A 21,886-nucleotide genomic window follows, 5' to 3' on the forward strand; every position below is an offset into this window, starting at 1 on the left:
GTTACTAGATTGTTAATATTGTGTTGCTCATTGGTTCTTGTGTAGTTATTCATTAACGATGGAACCGTATTCTAAAGTGTTACCGTGTGTAATTACAGTCTGCAAGTACAGGCTGTTACATGTTAATTACATTTTCTAACATGTCATTACAACGTTTACTACTAATTAATTAATTAAGTAATTACACTGTCAATGTGTTACTAATACCAAGTATTCTTACTATGCAAAATGAAAGGAAACACAAACACTGTATTTATAGTATTTACTTCATTGTTTTATTTGTTCTGTTCTTCATGGCCCACAAATGTATTGATCCAAAACATTTAGTATCAAAACCGGCTTTAAAAAAATTACAAATAAATAAAAAGCAGGTTGAGGTTAACAAATGTGCTTCATATAGTCATTACACACAGCTTTTTCATATCTCTTATCCTTTTTCTTACAGTCACACTTAAATACAGATGTTCAATAAATAGACAACTTCATCAATTTAACACAGTTTTAGAGTTAAGGGTGTTCATTCATAGAATGATAATGCACTTTTTACAAAAAAGACAAAAGAAATCAGTTCATGTAGCTTGATCCAGTTGTTCAGTTCATCCAGAGTGCAGTGTCCCAAAGAGCTTGTCCCAGTGAGTGAAGTATGGAGCGTAATTGGACTTGAACCTCTGATGGTGGACATCATGGTGTGGAGCTCCTCCATACAGTCCAAAAGGCACCAGTCTGTGCGTCGCCCATGGCAGGTCATAGCCACAGTGGTCCTCAACTGACAACCACATGTTCAGCATATGGAAAAGCATCTCTGTCATAGGATGAACTCCCAGTAACATGGGATTCACTGCAGCGAAGAAACCCAAAGACAGAGTCTCCCAAGCTCCTGAGTACTCAGTGGCCAGGGCGAAGGTGGACGTGTATTTGTGATGCACCTTGTGGAAAGTGCGGTAGAGCCAGGGCACTTTGTGATGCAGAAGATGCCATACGAAATACTGGAAGTCAAAGAGAAGCAGGCAGGCAGCGAGGTCCCAGACGACTCGCAGGACCCCAGGTGCCACCGTAGGGTAGCTGACGGGTCTCCAGTACCAGTTCAGGATGCTCAGCGGGAAGATGTACACAGCATGGTTGTAGAGGGAGAGCGCGAGGCAGCTCCAAATCATTGTCCAAGACACGTTGGTTTTCTGTTGAATCTTGTATCTCCTTATTAGTGCTATCTTAGGAGACAGGGCATCCAGAATGACAAAGGGCAAGCAGAAGCTCATGTAGACTGTAAAAGAGAAGAGCACAGGGAAAAATGGAGACTTTAGCATGGCCTCGTACTGCATAATGCAGCCCCAGATGTGCTGTAGTCCAAACATTTCACTTTCTTTGGCAGTTCTGTGTCTGAATGGCAGCACATTGCTTCTATGGAGCTTATGTACTATAAAAGACCCGCCCCTTTTTTTTTACTCACCTACGCTGTCTGCCCTAAATGGTTCTTCCTGTTGGAATTTCCAGGAAATTTTGTGGTTGCCTCCTGTGTGTGTGTGAAAATCTCAGAAAGGTTCTCTGCTTAACTTATATTAACCAGATAGGTAATGATAAACTATAATTTATAAATATAAAAATCATAAAATGCTGTAGAGACTGAAAACTACCTACTTTTTAAATACAAAAAATATTGTTTACTACAACACTTTTATAATTGAAAACAAGGATGGAAATACAGTGTATTTAAATAGAGACAGTATATAATAGCGAAACAAAAGAGTAAGTAAAATTTCAGAACCTGTAAACGAATTTACGATTAGTCAAGGCACAGTTATTCTGTTTAGATAGCAGATCAAGGAGTTAATCACGCCCAGTCCCACTATTCATATAGTCCCCTTGGAATTATAAGGTTCTATCTGCGTTCTGAGCAGTTTTGAGATATTGAGCTTCAAAGTTTTTGCATTCCATATAGGAAAATGTGTGTATGGGGAACATGTTTCTTTCAAACATAAAAATAACAGGGACCCTAAATGTACAAAACACATCACATAATGTAAAAAAATTGCCACAGAATAAGAAAATGTGAATAACTCAATTTTGACAAAAATGTCAGATAGAACCTTATAATTCCAAGGGGACGATATTGCACACTTTGGTAGGCAACTGCAAACCTGGCAAAATATTCATTAATCCTACGAAAATATGAATTTAAAATTTCCGTATCATTTCACCTATCTGTAGAGTTGCCTAATAGCAGAGAGTTGCGACAGTTATTTCAGTTTTACCATGTAACACCGCTACCTGCTGTTTATAACAGGCTACTGCAGATGCTGAAGCGAGTCAAGATTTTTGCTACGTCAGTTGGAGTTGGACAGTGTGCTTGCTGCTTGTGAAATGTGTAGCTTAATGGAAAGACTGAAATACAAACAAACAACTACTAGTTAGCTAAAGCTTCACAGCAAATAAAAAATAGCCACTTCACAATTCATTTATTAATTAATTAATTAATTCATTCATTCATTCATTCATTCATTCATTCATTCATTCATTCAACAAGATAACCGACAATCGGATAATTGAACGGCTACCGTCACAGATTATGGGTTTATGACATATAAAAATAAAAACAAAAATAAAAAGTGATTTAGAACAACACATCTTCTTTTACAGCATATCAGGAAAGCGAAACTTATCTCTCACTTTCGTTTTCGTGACGTCTCAGCAGGCTTGTTTCAGCAGAAAAGAAGAGCTATATTCAGCACATCCTCGTGAAATGAGGTAGGAGAAGCACATATTGCAACATTTATCAACTAAACGTGTTGTTAAAATGTATCTAAAGGCAGCTATATCTCGTTATTATATCGGCCATTAGTTAACATCAGCTAATTAACTAACGTGAAGTAGCCTAACAATGAGCAGTATTATATACAAATATAATTGTTAAAGTATTTATTTATCTTTGTTGATGTTAATTAATTAAAAAAAAACTGCTGTTCATTGTTACTTCACAGTGCATTTACTAATGTTAACAAATGCAATCCATTTTCAGAAGCAATTCAGAAGTATTGTTCATTCTTAGTTCATGTTAACTAAGGTAGTTTAGTTTTGCAAAATAATACGAGCAGTAGCCTACTGTGGTTATTTCGGCTTCTAAAATACATGCTACTGGTAATCTTAACAAATTCCTTAGTTATGAAGAGATTGTTTATTTCATTTTCTCCAGCAACGAAAACATGGAAGCAAATCTCAGGCAGCTGGAGTGTCTTTTTACATGGGGTGTAGAAAAATCTGACATAAGGGATTTGAACAGTTTACCAGACAAACTCCATGACAGGATCACATTTTTTCCACAAAAGTACCATGCCACTTATTTCAACCTTCTAGCTTTTATTAGCCACTTGGAGGGTAAAACCGAGTGTGCGCTGGACTACCTTCAGAAGGCTGAATTGGCATTAAAGGAAGAAAAGCACAAGGAAGCTGAGTTCCTGGTGACATTCTCCAGCTTTGCATGGGTGTACTATCACTTACAGAGGCTAAATGATGCAGACGATTACTTGAACAAAGTGAAACGTATCTGCAAGGACATAACAGGTTCATCAGATTACTCCTGCAGCTTGCCAGTAGTACATGGTGAGAAAGCCTGGAGCTTTCTGAGACTTGGAGCAACATTCTATGACCAAGCAAAAGAGAGTTTCTCTAAGGCTCTTGAGGCAGAACCAGACAACATTTTGTTTAATGTGGGCTACGCAATAGTGCTTTACAGGATAGACGGCATAAACCAAGCAGAAGACACTGTAACAGTCATCCAACAGCTTAGAAAAGCTCTCAGCTTAGAGCCCACAAACACTGAGATCATGGTACTTTTGGCTCTGAAACTCCAGAGGTCAAGAAGACAGGAAGCCCAGCACCTTATAAAAGAGGCCCTCAGGATGTCTCCTGATGTTCCACAAGTAACCAGATACGTGGCCAAATACTTCAGGGCTGAGGGATCCATTGAAGGGTCACTGTGTGTCCTCAAGAGGGCAGTAGAGCTTGCTCCAAACTCGTCCTTTCTGCACCATCAAATTGGCCTTTGTCATAAACAACAGCTTATTCAGATGTCTGAGGAGAGGAGGGCCGGGAGGCGCATTCCTGAGGCTCAAAAAGCCTCAATGGTGGCTAAATGTATCCAACACTTCGCAAAGGCTGTAGAGCTAAAGCCTAGCAATATTTATGGCAAAGTGAATTTGGCAGCGGCATATGGTGAGAACCGGCAATTTGGTGAGGCAGAGAAGATCTTTAGCAACCTGATAGATGACAACACTCTCACTGAGTCTGATAAGCAGCACTGCCACACATCCTATGGTTTGTTCTTGCTCTACAAGAAAAAGAATGAAGACAAAGCAGTCGATCAGTTCAAGGCAGCATATATGATTCCTGCCAACACCTATGACAGGAAACAAGCAGGCAAGAAGCTCAGACTGATAGCAGAGAGGAATCTCAATGCCAAGAAGAAAGTCAGAGAAGCATCTGAGATTTTGGCCTTCATATCTTCTGAAGACAAGAAGGAGACTAAATAGCAAAATAGAATTTGCCCAGCAGCAACACCACTCATACTGAGGAGCTGTCAAAAAACTTGTGCTAAGGCACTGACATTCTGACTAATTTCTTGCTTGTACATGTATTTATCAAAAAAAGCTTTAATAAGACTACTAATATTCACTTCATTCATAAGCGCTAAGAATATTTGCAGGACACAATGTCATAAGCTAGAACAGTACAAAATATCAGAAATAAAATTCAAAACAAGTAAAAAAAAAAACATCACTTAGCCTTACTAACTCTACTAACACTAACTAATCTCAGACCATCACTGCTTCTCACTCAAACATCAAAATAAACCAAATTATCATTGGGATCAGGAAACTAAAACACAAGTAAATTACAATTGATGAAATGCACGGAAATTTTCTTAAGAACTTCCGCAATTATATAAGTTAGCTGGAAACCTTCTGGTGAAATGTCACTTTTTGGTGTGGCGTTATCTTCGTTGTCCTGAGGGAGCATTAACAGCATCAATAATTTAATACTTAGTTTATAATAAGAATAAAGTCACTTTAATATCAGGCCTAGCCTTATACTAGTAGCATGAATAGTAAGGCCTAGCACTACTAGCATAAATGGTCAGGCCTAGCATTACTAGCACAAATAATCAGGCCTAGCGTTACTAGCATGAATAGTCAGGCCTAGCATTACTAGCACGAATAATCAGGCCTAGCGTTACTAGCACAAATAGTCAGGCCTAGCGTTACTAGCATGAATAGTCAGGCCTAGCGTTACTATCATGAATAGTCAGGCCTAGCATTACTAGCATGAATAGTCAGGCCTACACTCTAAAAAATGCTGGGTTGTTTTAACCCAATTTTGGGTCAAATATGGACAAACCCGAAATGTTGGGTTAAAAATGTAATGTAAAAATTTAACCCAACGGCTGGGTTAGTCCATATTTGACCCAAAGTTGGGTTAAAACAACCCAGCATTTTTTAGAGTGTAGCATTACAAGCAAGAATATTCAGGCCTAGCGTTACTAGCATGAATAGTCAGGCCTAGCGTTACTAGCATGAATAGTTAGGCCTAGCTTACTAGCATGAATAATCAGTCCTAGCGTTACTAGCATGAATAGTCAGTCTCAGCGTTACTAGCACAAATAGTCAAGCCTAGCGTTGCCGTTACTAGCATGAATAGTCAGGCCTAGCGTTACTAGCATGAATAGTCAGGACTAGCATTACTAGCATGAATAGTCAGGTCTAGCGTTACTAGCATGAATAGTCAGGCGTTACTGTGGAAGCAGAGCAGGGCTGAGAGCCAGAGATATGTTGCTGTTTTTATTCCGCATATTAGTCAGCTCCTTTTGTTTAGGCATATTTCATGATCAAAGTTATGATTCAATAATATTTTATTATCAAATTACTAACCCTAACCCTAACTAGAACTTTGTTACAGTAAGGTGTACAGGATGAACAAGACTGGGGAGAGCACTGTCCCCTGTGGTGCTCCTGTGCTACTGACTACGGTCTAAGAGATCTCGTCTCCGATTTGTCCGTAAAATGACTGGATAATGTCCGGGTAATGAGCTGCTAGTAATTTTTCTAGTTATTTTACACATTTATTTATTACAATTTGCGATCACTTAAATTCACATTATGTTTTTTCTTTCTAATGAAACAGCTGCAAATGCAGTAATTCAGCATTTGCAGCTGTTTCATCTCATACAAGTCACTTTATCTGTTGTTTATAAATTTTGGGGTAATGCAGTGCTGTTTTACTTGGTCAAAACAATCTAAAATATTTTTGAGTGTAGTGAAAGTTGTTATAGCGTGACTCGTGCATTAGCTTTGTGGCTGGTAAGAGACACTTGTTGCTCATTGCAGTGAGCTAGATCGGCATTATCAATCAATCCATCAACTTTTATTTATAAAGCACACTAAAATCAACAGTAGTTGAACATTGTGATGTACAGCAGAATAAATATCTTAGGTATTAGAATATCATATTAATAAAAGCTGCATGGCTTGTGTTGTTAATTGGAATGGAATTAATTGTAAGTAAACTCTGTATTACTGTTACAAATAAGCTTTTACTGATTATGCTTGACAAAATAGTGTTGTCTCTAAAGCATGGTACAAACATGTTACTTGTGAAAAATCAAGAAAACAACGAGATTTAAACTATAAGACTTCTGCGTTGAGCTATATAACAATGAATTGTTTTCTGTCTATAAAAGTATCCATTTCTCATTTGTCTAATAAAATGTATAACATATTAAAGTCTTTGTTGTTTCTGTGGTTTCTACGAAAAATCAAGGGTAGCATGTATATGACATCATCGACAGGCGATGCAATGACACGGGCTGTTGCACTGGTTAAAATAGTTGATTTCTCTGGATTTAAACATTGTTGGAAACATTTGGCATAATGTAAGTACACAAGTCAACAAAATATATAACATTTTTTTGGTGGATATTTTAATCCAAAATATTTAGCCTTTAACAGATATCAGAAAGTACCAAATAATCTGTTAAGCCTCATATATATCTATAGCTGAACATGACAGTAAATGAGAGAATTAGATATGCAGAAGATATACCAGATTGACTGAGAATGGCAGGGATGGTCAACACCGGTTCTTCAGGGCCATTGTCCTGCAGAGTTCAGCTCCAACCTTTGTTAAACACACCTGAACTAGCTAATCAATGTTTTCAGGATTACGAAAAACACATTTTTGTCAGGGTTGGAGCTAAACTCTGCAGGACAGTGGACATCAAGGACCGGAGTTGCCCATCCCTGGTCTAGACCATCCTTTATTTAACTAGCAAATATCACACAACACCCGAGGCAGCCTTTAGCTCTCTCTTTCCAAATATATTCAGCCAATGTTTCAGTTTCTATTCCGAGTTTAACCCTCCCATTTCTAGGAGAATATAAAGATCCTCATCAGACTTTCTGAAACATTTTCACAAAGACGTCGATGTTGAGGTAAGTTCAGTACATGCCTACAAAGTTTTTTCAGTTGGCCTACAATATTTTTAAGAAAAGTTATTTATTTAGGCTACTTATTATTTTCCTGTTATCACTGTAAAGGTGCTTAGAAACAATATTGTAAAAAGTGCTACTGTAATAACTTAACCCAACTAAATTAACCCATATATTTATTTAAAATCTATGATGTATATCTGTCGTAAACAGCACATAATATAGAAATACATTTTTGCCTTGAAATGCCAAAGTGTATTATAAAATGTACTTTAAGGGGAAAGAGCATTTCCAATTTAAAAAATACAATTTTGATAAAATGTACGGTCCCACTTTATATTAAGTGGCTTTAAGTACTATGTACTTAAATTGAAAAATAAGTACAATGTACTTGTGCTCATGTTGTATTGTAAAACACTTTTTGCTGCTATTGAGGTGTGATCTGGGTAAGGTTAGGGACATGTGTGGTGGTATGGGTAGGTTTAAGAGTACTGTAGGTTAAAGTGTAAGGGATGGGTAAGCTGTGTAATTAGATGTAATTACATAAATTAGTTACAGCTGTAATTACATGCTGGTATTTTAAAAATATAAGTACAATTTAAAAACATGTATTTACACAATAAGTCCATTGTATCAAATTATTTGTTACAATGAAAGTACATAGTACTTAAAGCCACTTAATATAAAGTGGGACCAAATGTACTTTTAAAAATAATGAAAGTAAATATATTTAAATAAAAAATATAGGTTTTACAATAAGGTTCATTAGTTAACATTAGTTAACTACATTAGTTAACATGTACATTATGTTAACAATACTTCTTCAGCATTTATTAATCTTAGTTAATATTAATTCCAACATTTACTAATATGTTATTAAAATCAAAGGTTGTATTAGTTAACATTAGTTAATGGACTGTGAACTAACATGAACGCACAATGAACAGCTGTATTTGTATTAACTAACATTAACAAAGATTAATAAAGACTGTAACTAATGCATTGCTCATCGTTAGTTCATGTTAGTTAATGCATTTACTAAGGTTAACTAATGAACCTTATTGTAAAGTGTTACCAAAATATATGAATAAAATTAGCCAAAATACATGAGGAAATACAAGTACCTACAAATAATAAACTTTAAAATCTATATTAGCAATATATTTTGGAATATTGTTCCAAATGGAAATTACTCATCTTTTTTTTTTTTTTTTTTCCAGAATGGAACCTGACAGAACTTTGAGAACAAAACTTCACCAGCTGGAATGCCACTTCACCTGGGCTCTGATAAAAGATGATATAGATCTACCGGATGTTTTCAATAGACTGCAAGAACAGATTAAAATGGACCTGGCAAATAAAGAAAGACTTGCCCGAACTTACAGTGCTTTGGCATATGTCCAATTCCTTCAGGAGTTTCACGAGGAGGCACAGAACAATCTTGTGATATCCATGAAGCTCCATATTGAATGCCAAAGGAATGAATTTCACAAGACTCTGATTGTAACTTATGGAAACCTTGCCTGGTTAAACTACCACATGAAGAACTACAAAGAGTGTGAAAGTTACCTGATGAAGCTTCAGAAGATAAATGAAACATTTCCAAAAGAGGCTTCTTCTGTTCCAGAGGTGCTTGGTGAGAAGGGATGGACTTTTCTTAAATTCTCACAGAAATATTACAACAGAGCCAAAGAATGTTTCAGGAAGGCTTTAGAATTGGAACCAGATGAAGGCGAGTGGAACGCTGGTTATGCCATTGCTCTGTATCGCACCGAATTCGAGAGTATGGAAAGCAATTCGGAGGATTCGCCCACAGTCAACCAACTGAGACGGGCCATTGACAAGAATCCAGATGACGACGTTCTCAAGGTCCTCTTAAGCTTGCGACTGCTTGTTTTCAAGAAGTACAAAGAAGCTGAAAGCTTGGTAGAAAAGGCTTTAGAAAGATCTCCAGATCACCCACATGTCAACCGATATGTTGGGAAATTCTTCAGGAATCGAGGGTCTATGGACAGGTCGATCACTCTGTTGAAGAAAGCGCTTGAACGCTCACCCGATTCAAGTTTCATACATCATCAGTTGGCTCTCTGCTATAAGCAGAAGAAAATCCAACTTATGCAGGAACAAAGTCACCATACCAGGGGTTCAAGAGTTCAACAGATTCGTGATCAATGCATCTACCATTTAGAAAAGGCTACCAGCCTGACGACCTCCTTCGTTTCTGCAATGAGCGACCTGGCACTGCTACACGGAGAGAACCTCAACACATCTCGGGCTGAGGAGCTGTTTCAGGTCACTTTCAAAACAGCTGAAGAGAAAAACGATAATTTGCATGTGGTTCATTTTTATTATGCTGAATTCCAGTTAAATTGCCACAAATGTGACCCGTTAGCTATCAAACACTTTATGAAATGTCTGAAGCTGAGCCCGAAATCAATCGAAGGAAAGAGGAGCTCCCAAATTTTGAGGAGGATCGCTGAGAACCGGATTCGGAGGAAATCGCAACAAGGGGAGGCTTATGGGATACTAGGGTTTCTTCATAAGGAAAAAGGAGAGAAAGATAAAGCCATTGAGTGCTATGAGAAAGCTCTGAGTTATGAAGACAATGATGAGTTCCTCAGTAACCTTTGTGCTCTCAGGCTGTCCATATAGTAAAGTCTCCTCAAATTATATGATTACAGAATTATGCAATAGCACTTGTGTGTGCTTCATGAAATGGCACTTTATGAATATTTATGACTGTATAAAGTAGATTAAGAAATAATTAAATATTGCTAGAATAAATATACTATATTTTATCTTTGTTTTAAGATTTAACTACGCCTGTAAAATATTTAACATTATGTCATAGGCTACTTATAAACTGTCATACTTTATTCAAAAGGCACTTTAAAATAAGAACTTGAAAGTTGAAATAAAATAAATTTCATAATGTATTCAATGCTTGTTTTGTTGTCTGTTTTTTTATTGTCCATAAAGATCATAAACCTATGCTGCAGTTACAAAGTGAAATAGTTTCCTTTCAAATCCCTAAGAAAGTGTTATGTAATGATTGCATTTCAATGTGGAATGAATTTTCTTCAATATATCAGAACAGAATGGAGCAAACAAGTCAAAAATCATTAATTTAATGCTATTATCTACCCCCCATAAAAGAAAACATAAATCAGGAGCTGGTTAAAAAAATGCTTGCAAAAAGCTACCTTGAAACCATCCAGAGACTTCAATCAATACAATCCAAATGACAGCCTCACCCACGGATCGGATATTCAAACACCTCCTGAATATTCAATATTTACTGAGCGTAACGCAGTGCTGTATTTGATTACATTTTGAGGTGTAGATTGAGTGGATCATATTTCATTCTGGCACAAAATCTGCATAGTAAACTCAAATGTTTTTTTGAGGCACAATTAAGGTCCTTAAAGGAGCATTTCACCCATTGCAACATTAATCTTTATTGAAAGTGGATCATATATGTAGTCGAAATGTAAAAGAATTTTTTTAATTTGGTGCCCTCTTGACCGAGAAAAGACATAAAATAACCAAAGGGCGCATATATATGAATAAACTACATGTCCCAGAATGCCCCGCGTTGTACAGCTCCACAAGCCACACCCTCTGATCCGGAACCGCGCAAACAGAGAATTCACTCTTCCCTCTACAATGCTAACATTAGCTGTCACCGGAGTTTGAAATTCATTTCACACAAAATGTCTAGTTGGCTGTGGCGAGCCGGACGATCGAGGGCGAGGGATGTAACTTATGAGGCCGGCGCTCTGCGCGAGTTCGGTGGCGTGAGTTATAACAGAGACTGATAATAAAAGACACATGTGAGCCGCGCGCCGGTCCCGCGTCTCTCATGGAGAACTGAAAGCATAAAACGGGGAGCGACGACGGCAGATCGAGAGAGAAACAGGCCTGATTTTATGCTGTGTTTTGTTTCTGTTGTGTGTAACGTTACAGCAGCCGCCAATGAGGGGCTGCTGGCTCATACTTTCGTTTTGTATTTATTCATTTTACTATTAAAATGCTTAAATGTTCGCCGGTTCCTGCCTCCTCCTTTCCACAACAACAAACCCCGTTAACGTTACATTGGCAAACTCATTAGTGAATTACACCTCATTTGTAGGCTATTTATTTCTGTTTGGTGAATTACTGTATGTTACCTGGATATTTAGTCAGGCGAAACTATCACAACACAAACGTCCGTCTCGTCTGATTCAGAGATTTCTTCCAGGAGAAATTGCCATCGTTGAAATTCTCTGCAGCAGACGGACTCTGTGTCCGTAGGCTGTAGCACGCAGCGAGAGTACAGGCAACAGCAAGCCGCCCAGCGCCAGAGTCAGTGCGGGGTCCTCGACCGTGACAGGCCGCCGCCTCGGCGTCTCCTGCTCCTCCATCAGCCTCAGCTGCTCTAAACTATACTGCGACTCGTTAAGATAGTCACGAACATCGGATTCGAGCAGCAGGATTTCAAAATCCTCTTCTTCCATATCATGTTTAGTTTCTTCCATCATTGTCATAACTTATGATCTCCACAGCGCTCATTAGCTTAGCTTCCAAACAAGATGGCGGATATTGATTTCAGTTTCTGCAAGTGAAGTCCCACCCACTGATCTGTAATAGGCTTGTAGGGTGAGTGGGTCCAACACCCTGGAATAATAATGAGCTAACATATGTAGTTCTAAAGATTTTAATGAAATATGACTTCCTGCTTATCGTGACGCAAAATGACGATTTTTACGTCACGATAAGCAGGAAGTTAAACACTTAAATCCTTATTTCTCCCATCTCAGGGGAAAATAAGGAAAAAAACCATGACCATTCAAAAATATGACTGGGTTTCTAAAGATACAAAGCTTAATGCAAATGGGTGAAGTGACCCTTTAATGGAAAAGCAATGCCACAAGTCTATTGCATTTAATATTGTTCTTTCTAACTTTCTAATATTGTTTTATCACTGACAAGTAGGCAAGATGTATAGCTCTGCTTCCTCAAAAGGACACAACAATTATTTTAAAATGATTTGTCCAGTTAGCATTCAAAAACTAAATTATGATTGGTATTAGTTTGCTTCCACTGTGATTATTTAACTGGCATGCCCACAACTCAGAAAGTCTAAAACAACAACAACAAAAAAGACCTAAATCGACATAGCGTGATCCCAATTCGTCAGGGAACTCCCCGATGACACGTCTCCATTCCCTGTACTAAGGAAAGAGTGTTACATACGTACATTAACCGTTTTCTGTTTTCTAGTTGCTAAATAGCTGTCATATCCTTTTGATTTAGTCTCTGTTGACAGGTGCTTCTGTGACAAAACTGAGTTCTGTGACCTTAAAGGGGTGGTTCAGAATTTTAGACATCAGGCCTCATTTCCAAGTTAGCCTTAGTTTTATTTATCAGTGGAGATAGTTTTCAAAAATGTTCATCCAGTCGTTCCATTTGCATAGTTTGCCGGTGCTAGGCTAGCGAGAGCCAATGAGAACTGCTAGCCTCCCATAAAACCCGTTTTACCCACTCCACAGTACTCCAAAATCAAATCACTATCAATGTAAATGTCTGTTAAGAGAATAATGGTACAAATTAAACTACCCTTGCATCTCAATGATCGCAATACATTTACAGGAACTAGCCCTGGCAGCACACGCATCCTGCTCCGCCCTGGCCGTCTTCTCATCCTGCTCCGCCCTGGCCGCCCAAGCATCCTTCTCCACCCTGGCAGCCCACACATCCTGCTCCGCCCTGGCCGCCCACGCATCCTGCTCCGTCCTGGCCACCCACGCATCCTGCTCCGCCCTGGCCACCCGCATCCTGCTCTGCCCTGGCCACCCACGCATCCTGCTCCGCCCTGGCCACCCGCATCCTGCTCTGCCCTGGCCGCCCACGCATCCAGCTCCGCCCTGGCCGCCCACGCATCCTGCTCCGCCCTGGTAGCCCACGCATCCTGCTCCGCCCTGGCCGCCCACGCATCCTGCTCCACCCTGGCAGCCCACGCATCCTGCTCCGCCCTGGCCGCCCACGCATCCTGCTCTGCCCTGGTAGCCCACGCATCCTGCTCCGCCCTGGCCGCCCACGCATCCTGCTCCGCCCTGGTAGCCCACGCATCCTGCTCCGCCCTGGCCGCCCACGCATCCTGCTCCACCCTGGCAGCCCACGCATCCTGCTCCGCCCTGGCCGCCCACGTATCCTGCTCCGCCCTGGTAGCCCACGCATCCTGCTACGCCCTGGCCACCCACGCATCCTACTCTGCCCTGGCCGCCCGCACATCCTGCTCTGCTCTGGCAGCCCACGCATCCTGCTCTGCCCTGGCCGCCCACGCATCCTGTTCTGCCCTGGCCGTCCGCACGTCTTGCTCTCTTCTGGCCGCCCACGCATCCTACTCTGCCCTGGCCGCCCGCACATCCTGCTCTGCTCTGGCAGCCCGCGCATCCTGCTCCGCCCTGGCCACCCGCATCCTGCTCTGCCCTGGCCGTCTTCTCATCCTGCTCCGCCCTGGCCGCCCACGCATCCTGTTCTGCCCTGGCCGCCCACGCATCCTGCTCCACCCTAGCCGCCCACGCATCCTACTCTGCCCTGGCCGCCCGCACATCCTGCTCTGCCCTGGCCGTCTGCACGTCTTGCTCCGCTCTGGCAGCCCGCGCATCCTGTTCCGCCCTGGCCACTAGCACATCCTGCTCTTCTCTGGCAGCCCACGCATCCTGCACTGCCGTGGCCGGCCGCCCACGCATCCTGGTCCGCCCTGGCAGCCCACATATCCTGCTCTGCCCTGGCAGACCGCGCATCCTGCTCCGCCTTGGCATCCCACACATCCAGCTCTGCCCTGGCCGTCTTGTTATCCTGCTCCGCCCTGGCAGACCACGCATCCTGCCCCGCCCTGGCCGCCCACGAATCCTGCTCTGCCCTGGCCGCCCACGCATCCTGCTCTGTCCTGACTGTCTTCTTATCCTACTCTGCCCTGGCCGACCACGCATCCTGCTCCGCCCTGGCCAACCCGCGCATCCTGCTCTGCCCTGGTCATTTTCTCATCCTGCTCCGCCCTGGCCGCCTGCGCAAGTGTCTGTATTTCTTTTAGATTTAGAATTTTCTTTATAGTATAACAGAATTTTCTACTAAAAAGCGGCTCTCCAGAGTGTTTATGTTTTTTGTTTTTTTTAACTTCATGGTTTTCCACACACCCATAAAACTTCCACGAAAAATTGATAAGGACCTTGCAGGCACATCGTGATTAAAGGACATTTGCCTTAACAAAGAATTGCATTTGTGAGGAGGTCCTGCCTTCATTCTGCATCATAGTTGTGCTGAAGTTTAGTCAGATGAGCTATGTTTGTCTTATTTTCTTATTGCATGTGATCCAGCTGGGCCAGTTCATTGAGAGATTTGACCTCTGTACAACTGCATTGGGTAAGAAGTGACCCAGATCATGATCAAAAATCAAAAAAAAAAAAAAAAAAAAAAAAAACCTGACCTCCTACGCAATTACTATTAAAAATATTATTGTATTAAATAAATAAATAAATAAATATCTTACTACTACAACATTTTACTGTAAAATAAAAAATAGTGATTTTGATAATAGTAATATGTAATAGCAATATATGTTATAATAAGAATAGTTATTATTAAAAATAATGATGATAATAATAAACAGTAAAATTACAATACTAACATAAAGTTTAATTTTTCTACTTTCAAACGTTAAACCATTGAGCTATTCTCTGTTGACAACAACAGATTTCTAAACGATTCTCATTGCGAATTTAGGAAGATGATTTGCGCATATGTTCCCAAATGCAAATCATGAGCGACTCAAACACACTGAGCATTTAATTAAACACAGTACTGAAACATGCAGAACGTCACGCTATATTATTATAACAGCGATTTGATGATCGCACTAAGCCATATCACATTCCCACAACCACGCATTGTCAAAATCACTAAAAAGGGTGTCTTTGGGAATGTTACTTAATGGAAAACTGTGAAAGCACTGGCGCTGCAGAATTTCGAACAGCTCTGCGCTTTTCGTAGCCTACAACTGAGACGAACTTCAATCTTAAAATAGCACTGCACGCAGCGGTCGCAAGTCAAAAAGATAGGCTACTTTTGAAATTTCACTCAGCATCAAACTGTCAGTAGCCTTTATCTAATTCAATTTTGACTTGACACCCGATGTGGCCAATCAGATGCCAGGGGCGTCCAGACCCATTCGGGACATCCCTCTGCTCTGCCTCCGAAACTACACGGACTCAAGCAGGAAACTGAACGAGTCTGACGCTTCTTTCAGGAACCGAAAGTGATACGCAGAATACTGAGCTTGTGCATCAGAGAGATATCCTGTATCATTTCTCGCAAGCTACAAGGAAAATAATGTCAGAGATGAGGTGAATATTGTTTCTATATATTATTTGCCTTGATTATGAATCTAAATTACAAAGGTTAATTATAATAACAGTCTGCAGGGCCGGATTAAGAATTCATGTTTAGAATTCAATAGTTTGTCCAAGGACATTTTAATTTGGTATTAACTGTTTTACTGACTAAAAACTTTTGTTGAACTATGCTGGAGTAAAGTTCATAAATGTTGTGTTTCCTAACTATGTTTGTTGGGTGGCCATCTGTCCCTATAGAGGCAAAGAATCAGAAAATGTACAAAATGCAAACAAAATATTGTACATTTTAAGGTTAAATGCTCAATCTGGTGCACACTGAGAGCTCAACATTAAGAGCTTCAACCGGCTTTAACCCATGAACTGTGTTCAACTGCACATTGAACAAAGAAAAAGCATTGACGATGAATTCAGATTTCTCTTGGTTTAAGATAAGCAGGGCTGGGCCAAGTAAATCATAGGCTGCTCACTATAGAGCATGGGCTGAGCTTATGTCTAGCTCCCCCTCACTAGACATCCAGCGAGGAGGAGCGAATGTAATTTGGTCCTAATGGGTGGAGATACAGTATCCAACTACACCTTAAAGAGCCCCTATCATAGCATTTGAAATGTTCGTATTTTTGTTTTAGGAGTTCCCAAAAACAGTTTAACATGCATGCAAGGATAAACAAAACACTTTATTTGTCTTATGATATGCATTTATTTTTAACTAATTTGCTCACCGACTCCCAAATGATTCGTACAACGACTCATTTTTCCAAACCACTCCTTTGCGTGAAGCTAATCGGTGGTGGTCAGATGACAGACCCAGTCAGTTATTGTTTCTTAGCATAATGCATAAACATATTGATAAAGCACTGCAGTACTACAAGACGCTCTATTCTTTATGACAACTCCAATAACAGTGACAAACATTTCACATATTTAAAAAAAAATTGACATTGGAGACCTAGAAGCTGTGCTGAGCGTAACTTACACACACACACACACACGCACACACATACTTATTGTGCCTTCCCTCCTCGCGCCCCGACGCTACAAAACCGTTCAAAACCCATAAAAGCAACAATTATTAATAATACTTACAGGTTGTGATTCATAGGAGGAAGCAGATCCATATACACTGGGTAAGTAAGTTACTGAGCCCTCCTTCAGGAACAACCGCTTGTGAATCCACATTTGAATTAATTTATGTTGTTGAACGATTCGTAATTAAAATGATGAGAACACAATCGGGCTATCCTGTTGTGGTATCGTTGCAAATATGAACTCTAACCACCGATTCTTCACATGCTCATCCCTGGTAAATGAAAACAAAGTGGCTGAACTATCTTTGCATTGTAGAACACAGCGTCTTCTCGACATGATGCTATGATGAAGTATTTTTGTGTATTGAATGTGTAGACTTCAAGTTTACACTTCCGTCTGCGCACGCAGTAAAGGCCATTGCACACTGAGTGCGAAATATTCGTATGCGTATTTTCGTGTTCGTCAGCCTAAAAATTCGTCACGCATAGAAACCTTGCACACCGAGTCCGTTGCGTATTTATTAAACCTTTGTGGGAAAAAACGCAAAAATACCAAATGGATTCGTCAAGCAGTGAGGATGATTTTTGCCCTCTCTCTTATTGAAAAGAGAAGAAAGAGAAAATATTACGTCCATCCAATCCTGAAATTGCGCCGAGAGGAAAGAGAGTTCCTTATCAAGGAGTTGCTCAATCACACCTTATTCGATTCTAAATTTCGATCTGATTGAAAGGGGAGGTTTGTTAATTTCATAATCCAATATAGAGAAGAGAACATAAACACTTGATCGAATTTAAAACCGAAACTGAAAGCACGGCGCAAATGTGCAATGATTTGAGGACGAGCTCCCCCCGGCCCTGAATTGTCAAAAGACCTCTCAAAATGCTGGCTCTGGATGCGAAAAACGCAGAAAATCGAACCCGATCCGATTAATTTTATGACGGACGAAAGTTTCGGAGGCGGTGTGCAAGCGTGATTGACATAACGTGAGGTCGAATTTTTTTTTTAACGTGCGAAAATTTCGGATGCGAATTTCGGACTCAGTGTGCAATGGCCTTAACTGGGCGCGGCCAATGACCTCTCTACGTCACGATGTAACAGCTATGACTCGTTTCAAAAACAATTCATTTCATAGACTCAGAGTCGACTCTCACTTTTGAAAGACATTAACTTTATATACGGTGCACTTTCAGATATAAATCTTTGCAGGATGTTTTGATTCCCTTAGAGCTATAATTCACACCATATGAACAGTCATTTTCAAAAATCCATGATAGGGGCTCTTTAAAGGAGTAGTTCACTTAAAAAAAAAAAAAAAAAACTTTTGCTGATAATTTACTCACCCCCATGTCATCCAAGATGTCCATGTCTTTCTTTCTTCAGTCGAAAAGAAATTAAGGTTTTTGATGAAAACATTCCAGGATTTTTCTCCATATAATGCACTTTACTGGGTACTAGACATCTAGAGAGCTGAAGCTGGGTGACATTTGACTCTGCAATGAGCACCACTTGGGTAAATGTCTTAATGGCAAACTTCTTGCAAAACTAAGCCACTGCTGGAAGAAATATCCGTAAGGTCAGCAGGGGGCACACTCTTTGCAACCAAATTTACTAGTATAGTACTTATGAACCATGGCCCATCACAGATAAATCGATTATCCTTGATCATCTTTTAACAAGGCCACATAAGGTCTGGTTAGATTAGATGGTAAGCAAACAATCAGTTCTTGTGATCAACATGATGGATGCAGGAGAAATGGGTGGTTAAAGTACTCAACAAAGTTGACAGTCCAAATTGTTACGGGAAATGTTCTGCTGGGAAACACCGGGTCTGATCATTCATGTGGCACATTCTATGTTGACACATGCCGCCTACCTAAAAGTTGTTGCAGACCAGGTACACCCCATCATATGACCAGCTTCGTCTCCATACTGGCGTGATGGATCCGATCTTCAAGCAACACTTTGAGTGTGAGAAAAGTGTAGGCCTATATAAATGTAATTAATTATTGTGGAAAGCTGTGACTTTGAAGCATTGCTGCTAAAGCTATAAACATTGCAATAGATATTTTTGTCAGAAATTGTCTAAATTGGTAATGGTTATGGGTGGGTGTATGCATGGATTAACACATACTAATTAAATTTAAAGCACATTAAAGTTTGAGATGTATAGCACAAAAAAAAAAAAAAAAAAAAAAAAAAACAGACAGAATCGCTCTCCCCTTTCCATACTTTAAGGAGGCATAATTATGTTCTAATGAGTTGTTCATTTCATGTGTTGCTAATTCATTTGTTTTCTTGTCAGTTCAATCCAGGTGAGTTTACAACCAAAACTGGATCAGCTGGAGTGTCACTTCACTTGGGACATTAAAAAAGTTGATCTAGTCTTAACAGATGTCCTGAATAGGCTTGAGGAACAGGTCAAGATGGGTTTAGGACAGGAGTTAGGAGTCGCACGAACTCATTGCTCTTTAGGATATCTGGAATTCCTTCTTGAGCACAAAGAAAGGGCCCTTACCCACCTGTTGAAATCTGAGACACTTATTAAAGAAAAACTTGGAGAGAACTGTGACAAGACTCTAATTGTTACCTATGGAAATTTAGCCTGGATAAACTACCACATGAAGAACTACTCAGAGTGTGAAAGTTACCTGATGAAGCTTCTGAAGATTAATGAAACATTGCCAACCCAGCCTTCATCTGTTCCAGAGGTGCTGGGTGAGAAAGGATGGGCCTATCTTAAATTCTCTCACAAATATTGTGGCAGAGCCGTAGAAGTTTTCCAGAAGGCCGTGGAACTGGATCCAGAAAATAGCGAGTGGAACGCTGGTTATGCCAAGGCTCTGTATCGCATTGAACCTAGTACATCTTGCACTGTGGATTCACCTGCGATCAAACAGCTGAGATTGGCCATTGACGACAACCCAGATGACAATGCTTCGAGAAGTCTTCTAGGACTTAAACTTTGGTTTTGTTCCAAGAAGTTGATGGATGAGTCTGAGAAACTAGTGGAGACAGCTCTGAATGGCTCTCCAGAAGATCCACATGTCATAAGGTATGTTGGGAAATACTTCAGGAATCAAGGGTCTGTGGACAGGTCCATTGCACTGCTGATGAAAGCACTTGAAAGATCACCAAACTCAAGTTTCATACATCATCAGTTGGCAATGTGCTACAAGAAAAAGAAAATTCATTTACAGAAAGAAAAACCAGACAGAGGAAGCCAGAGGAACCCAGGCAGAGGAAGCCAGACTGAGGTAAACAATGCAAGAAATGAGTGCATCTACTACTTAGAAAAGGCAACTTCTCTGAAAGCTAACTTTATCATTGCCATGAGTGAGCTTGCACTACAATACGGAGAGAGATATGAACTGTCCAAGGCAGACAGTCTGTTCCAGAGAACATTTAAGATAGCTAGAGAGAAAAATGATGGTGTCCATGTTGTCCACTGTTTCTATGCTGAGTTTCAGCAGTACAGTAAGAGATGTGAGGACTTAGCAATCAGGCACTACGAGGAGTGTTTCAAAATGAATCCACATTCTAGTGAGGGGAAAAGAAGTGCAAAGAAACTGATGATCATTGCTCAGAGACGTATCACGTTTAAGCCAGATGATTGGGAGGCCAATGAAATACTGGCATTAATTTACCAAAACTCTGAGGCCACCAAGAGCCATTTGGCCACTTCAGACAATGAAGAGGATGATGAATACCATAGTAATCTTAGTGAGTGCCTTAAAGGATGCACAATTTATGGTTAAAAACCAATGGGTCTTAATTGTGCACAGAAAACATGTGCAAAGACACATAAATCTGTTCTTACTTTCGTTCTTATGAAATTCTGGTGAGTTCTCATGAAGAATGCAGGTGATTCCAACTGAGGGTGTCCCCACAGCTAGTAATTTGCATAAAACATGCCCAAACTATGTCCATATAAGGGCATTGTAAATAGTCTCACATCTCTCTTTGTCTTCCTAGCTTGCTCCCTTTCTCATGCATGCTCACTTCCGCTTGAGAGGAAGATCTTTGAGTAAAACATTGCATTTTCAAAAGCAGATAAAGACATGTTGAATTTAAGCAAAGTGGGGTATTTAACCTTTAGTAATTGTACACACATTCATTAATAAACTGACAATGACATTCACTGATTATTCTATAATTGATCATGTATAATTGACTTTTAAAAAAGAAATGAAAACAGCGATAAGTGTCCAATCAGAAACTTCAAGGTCAGAGATGATGACTCCTTCAACTGTAAACTGTGTTTTAAGAAAATGTAGAAACACATCTTTAAAATATGACGAAATGTTCAGTTCACCGTATTCATTTATTTTGTTAGCCTATTTTTTGCATGTTATAATCCAATTTTTTATATGTTGTAGACTTAATTTTCATCAAAATTCAGTTACACTTCCCTTTTGACAAGTTGTTTCTTAAGGTCATTATGCTGTTTCATTAGAATGTCATTTAAATGAATAAAGTGTTCAGTAAAGTGTGTCATTGTAGGGAACATATTGTAGGAATGTTAGATGCATCATAAGTGCAATTATAATTTGTGTTAACTTGGGCTTTAGTTATGCATTAAACTTGTATTACTTTTACAGATACATTACAGAAAATATTTGATGCAAATCTTTTTTTTGTGCTTTTTGTGTTTGAAAATTTACATAATGACCTTCCTGTATTGATTTTACCAATAAATAATGTCACTTGATGTCATGTCTGATTCTGTAAGTTTATGTGAAAGGGTTTCACAAACCCTTATTTCAGGATGCACTGATCACAATCATGTTAGTTGTCAAACTGATGTTGGTATTGTATTATTAAATTAAATTGAACATGACACATTACTGACCTCAACCAATGAGCAAAAATACCATACCATTATAAAAAAAAAACTTTTGAAGAACAGGAGCAAAGTCCTCTCGAGGCTTATAAAGTCCTTCACAGCATTAAACGATATGAGGCGATATAGGAATTTTTTTTCCATCCAAT

General features: G+C 39.8%; 4 protein-coding genes across 4 annotated transcripts; 3 read left to right on the forward strand and 1 right to left on the reverse strand.

Annotated features, from left to right (window-relative positions):
* Positions 1 to 252: 252 nt before the first annotated feature.
* ch25h (cholesterol 25-hydroxylase) lies at positions 253 to 1,395 on the reverse strand. Its single transcript, XM_039685307.2, has one exon. The coding sequence runs from the start codon at positions 1,350 to 1,352 to the stop codon at positions 597 to 599; it is 756 nt and encodes a 251-aa protein (XP_039541241.2). The 5' UTR covers positions 1,353 to 1,395; the 3' UTR covers positions 253 to 596.
* A 1,271-nt stretch (positions 1,396 to 2,666) lies between these two features.
* Positions 2,667 to 5,967, forward strand: ifit9 (interferon-induced protein with tetratricopeptide repeats 9). The gene is made up of 2 exons (XM_089121866.1): positions 2,667 to 2,742; positions 3,188 to 5,967. The coding sequence occupies exons 1-2, from the start codon at positions 2,738 to 2,740 to the stop codon at positions 4,521 to 4,523; spliced, it is 1,341 nt and encodes a 446-aa protein (XP_088977992.1). The 5' UTR covers positions 2,667 to 2,737; the 3' UTR covers positions 4,524 to 5,967.
* A 1,459-nt stretch (positions 5,968 to 7,426) lies between these two features.
* ifit10 (interferon-induced protein with tetratricopeptide repeats 10) lies at positions 7,427 to 10,389 on the forward strand. Its single transcript, XM_039685326.2, has 2 exons — positions 7,427 to 7,478; positions 8,696 to 10,389. The coding sequence occupies exons 1-2, from the start codon at positions 7,471 to 7,473 to the stop codon at positions 10,125 to 10,127; spliced, it is 1,440 nt and encodes a 479-aa protein (XP_039541260.2). The 5' UTR covers positions 7,427 to 7,470; the 3' UTR covers positions 10,128 to 10,389.
* A 5,326-nt stretch (positions 10,390 to 15,715) lies between these two features.
* On the forward strand, positions 15,716 to 21,605 carry LOC120488823 (interferon-induced protein with tetratricopeptide repeats 5). Its single transcript, XM_039685483.2, has 2 exons — positions 15,716 to 15,862; positions 19,200 to 21,605. The coding sequence occupies exons 1-2, from the start codon at positions 15,849 to 15,851 to the stop codon at positions 20,650 to 20,652; spliced, it is 1,467 nt and encodes a 488-aa protein (XP_039541417.2). The 5' UTR covers positions 15,716 to 15,848; the 3' UTR covers positions 20,653 to 21,605.
* Positions 21,606 to 21,886: the final 281 nt, after the last annotated feature.

Source organism: Pimephales promelas, chromosome 17, assembly GCF_988280905.1.
Source record: "Pimephales promelas chromosome 17, fPimPro1.hap1.1, whole genome shotgun sequence".
Classification (NCBI taxonomy): Eukaryota; Metazoa; Chordata; class Actinopteri; order Cypriniformes; family Leuciscidae; genus Pimephales; species Pimephales promelas.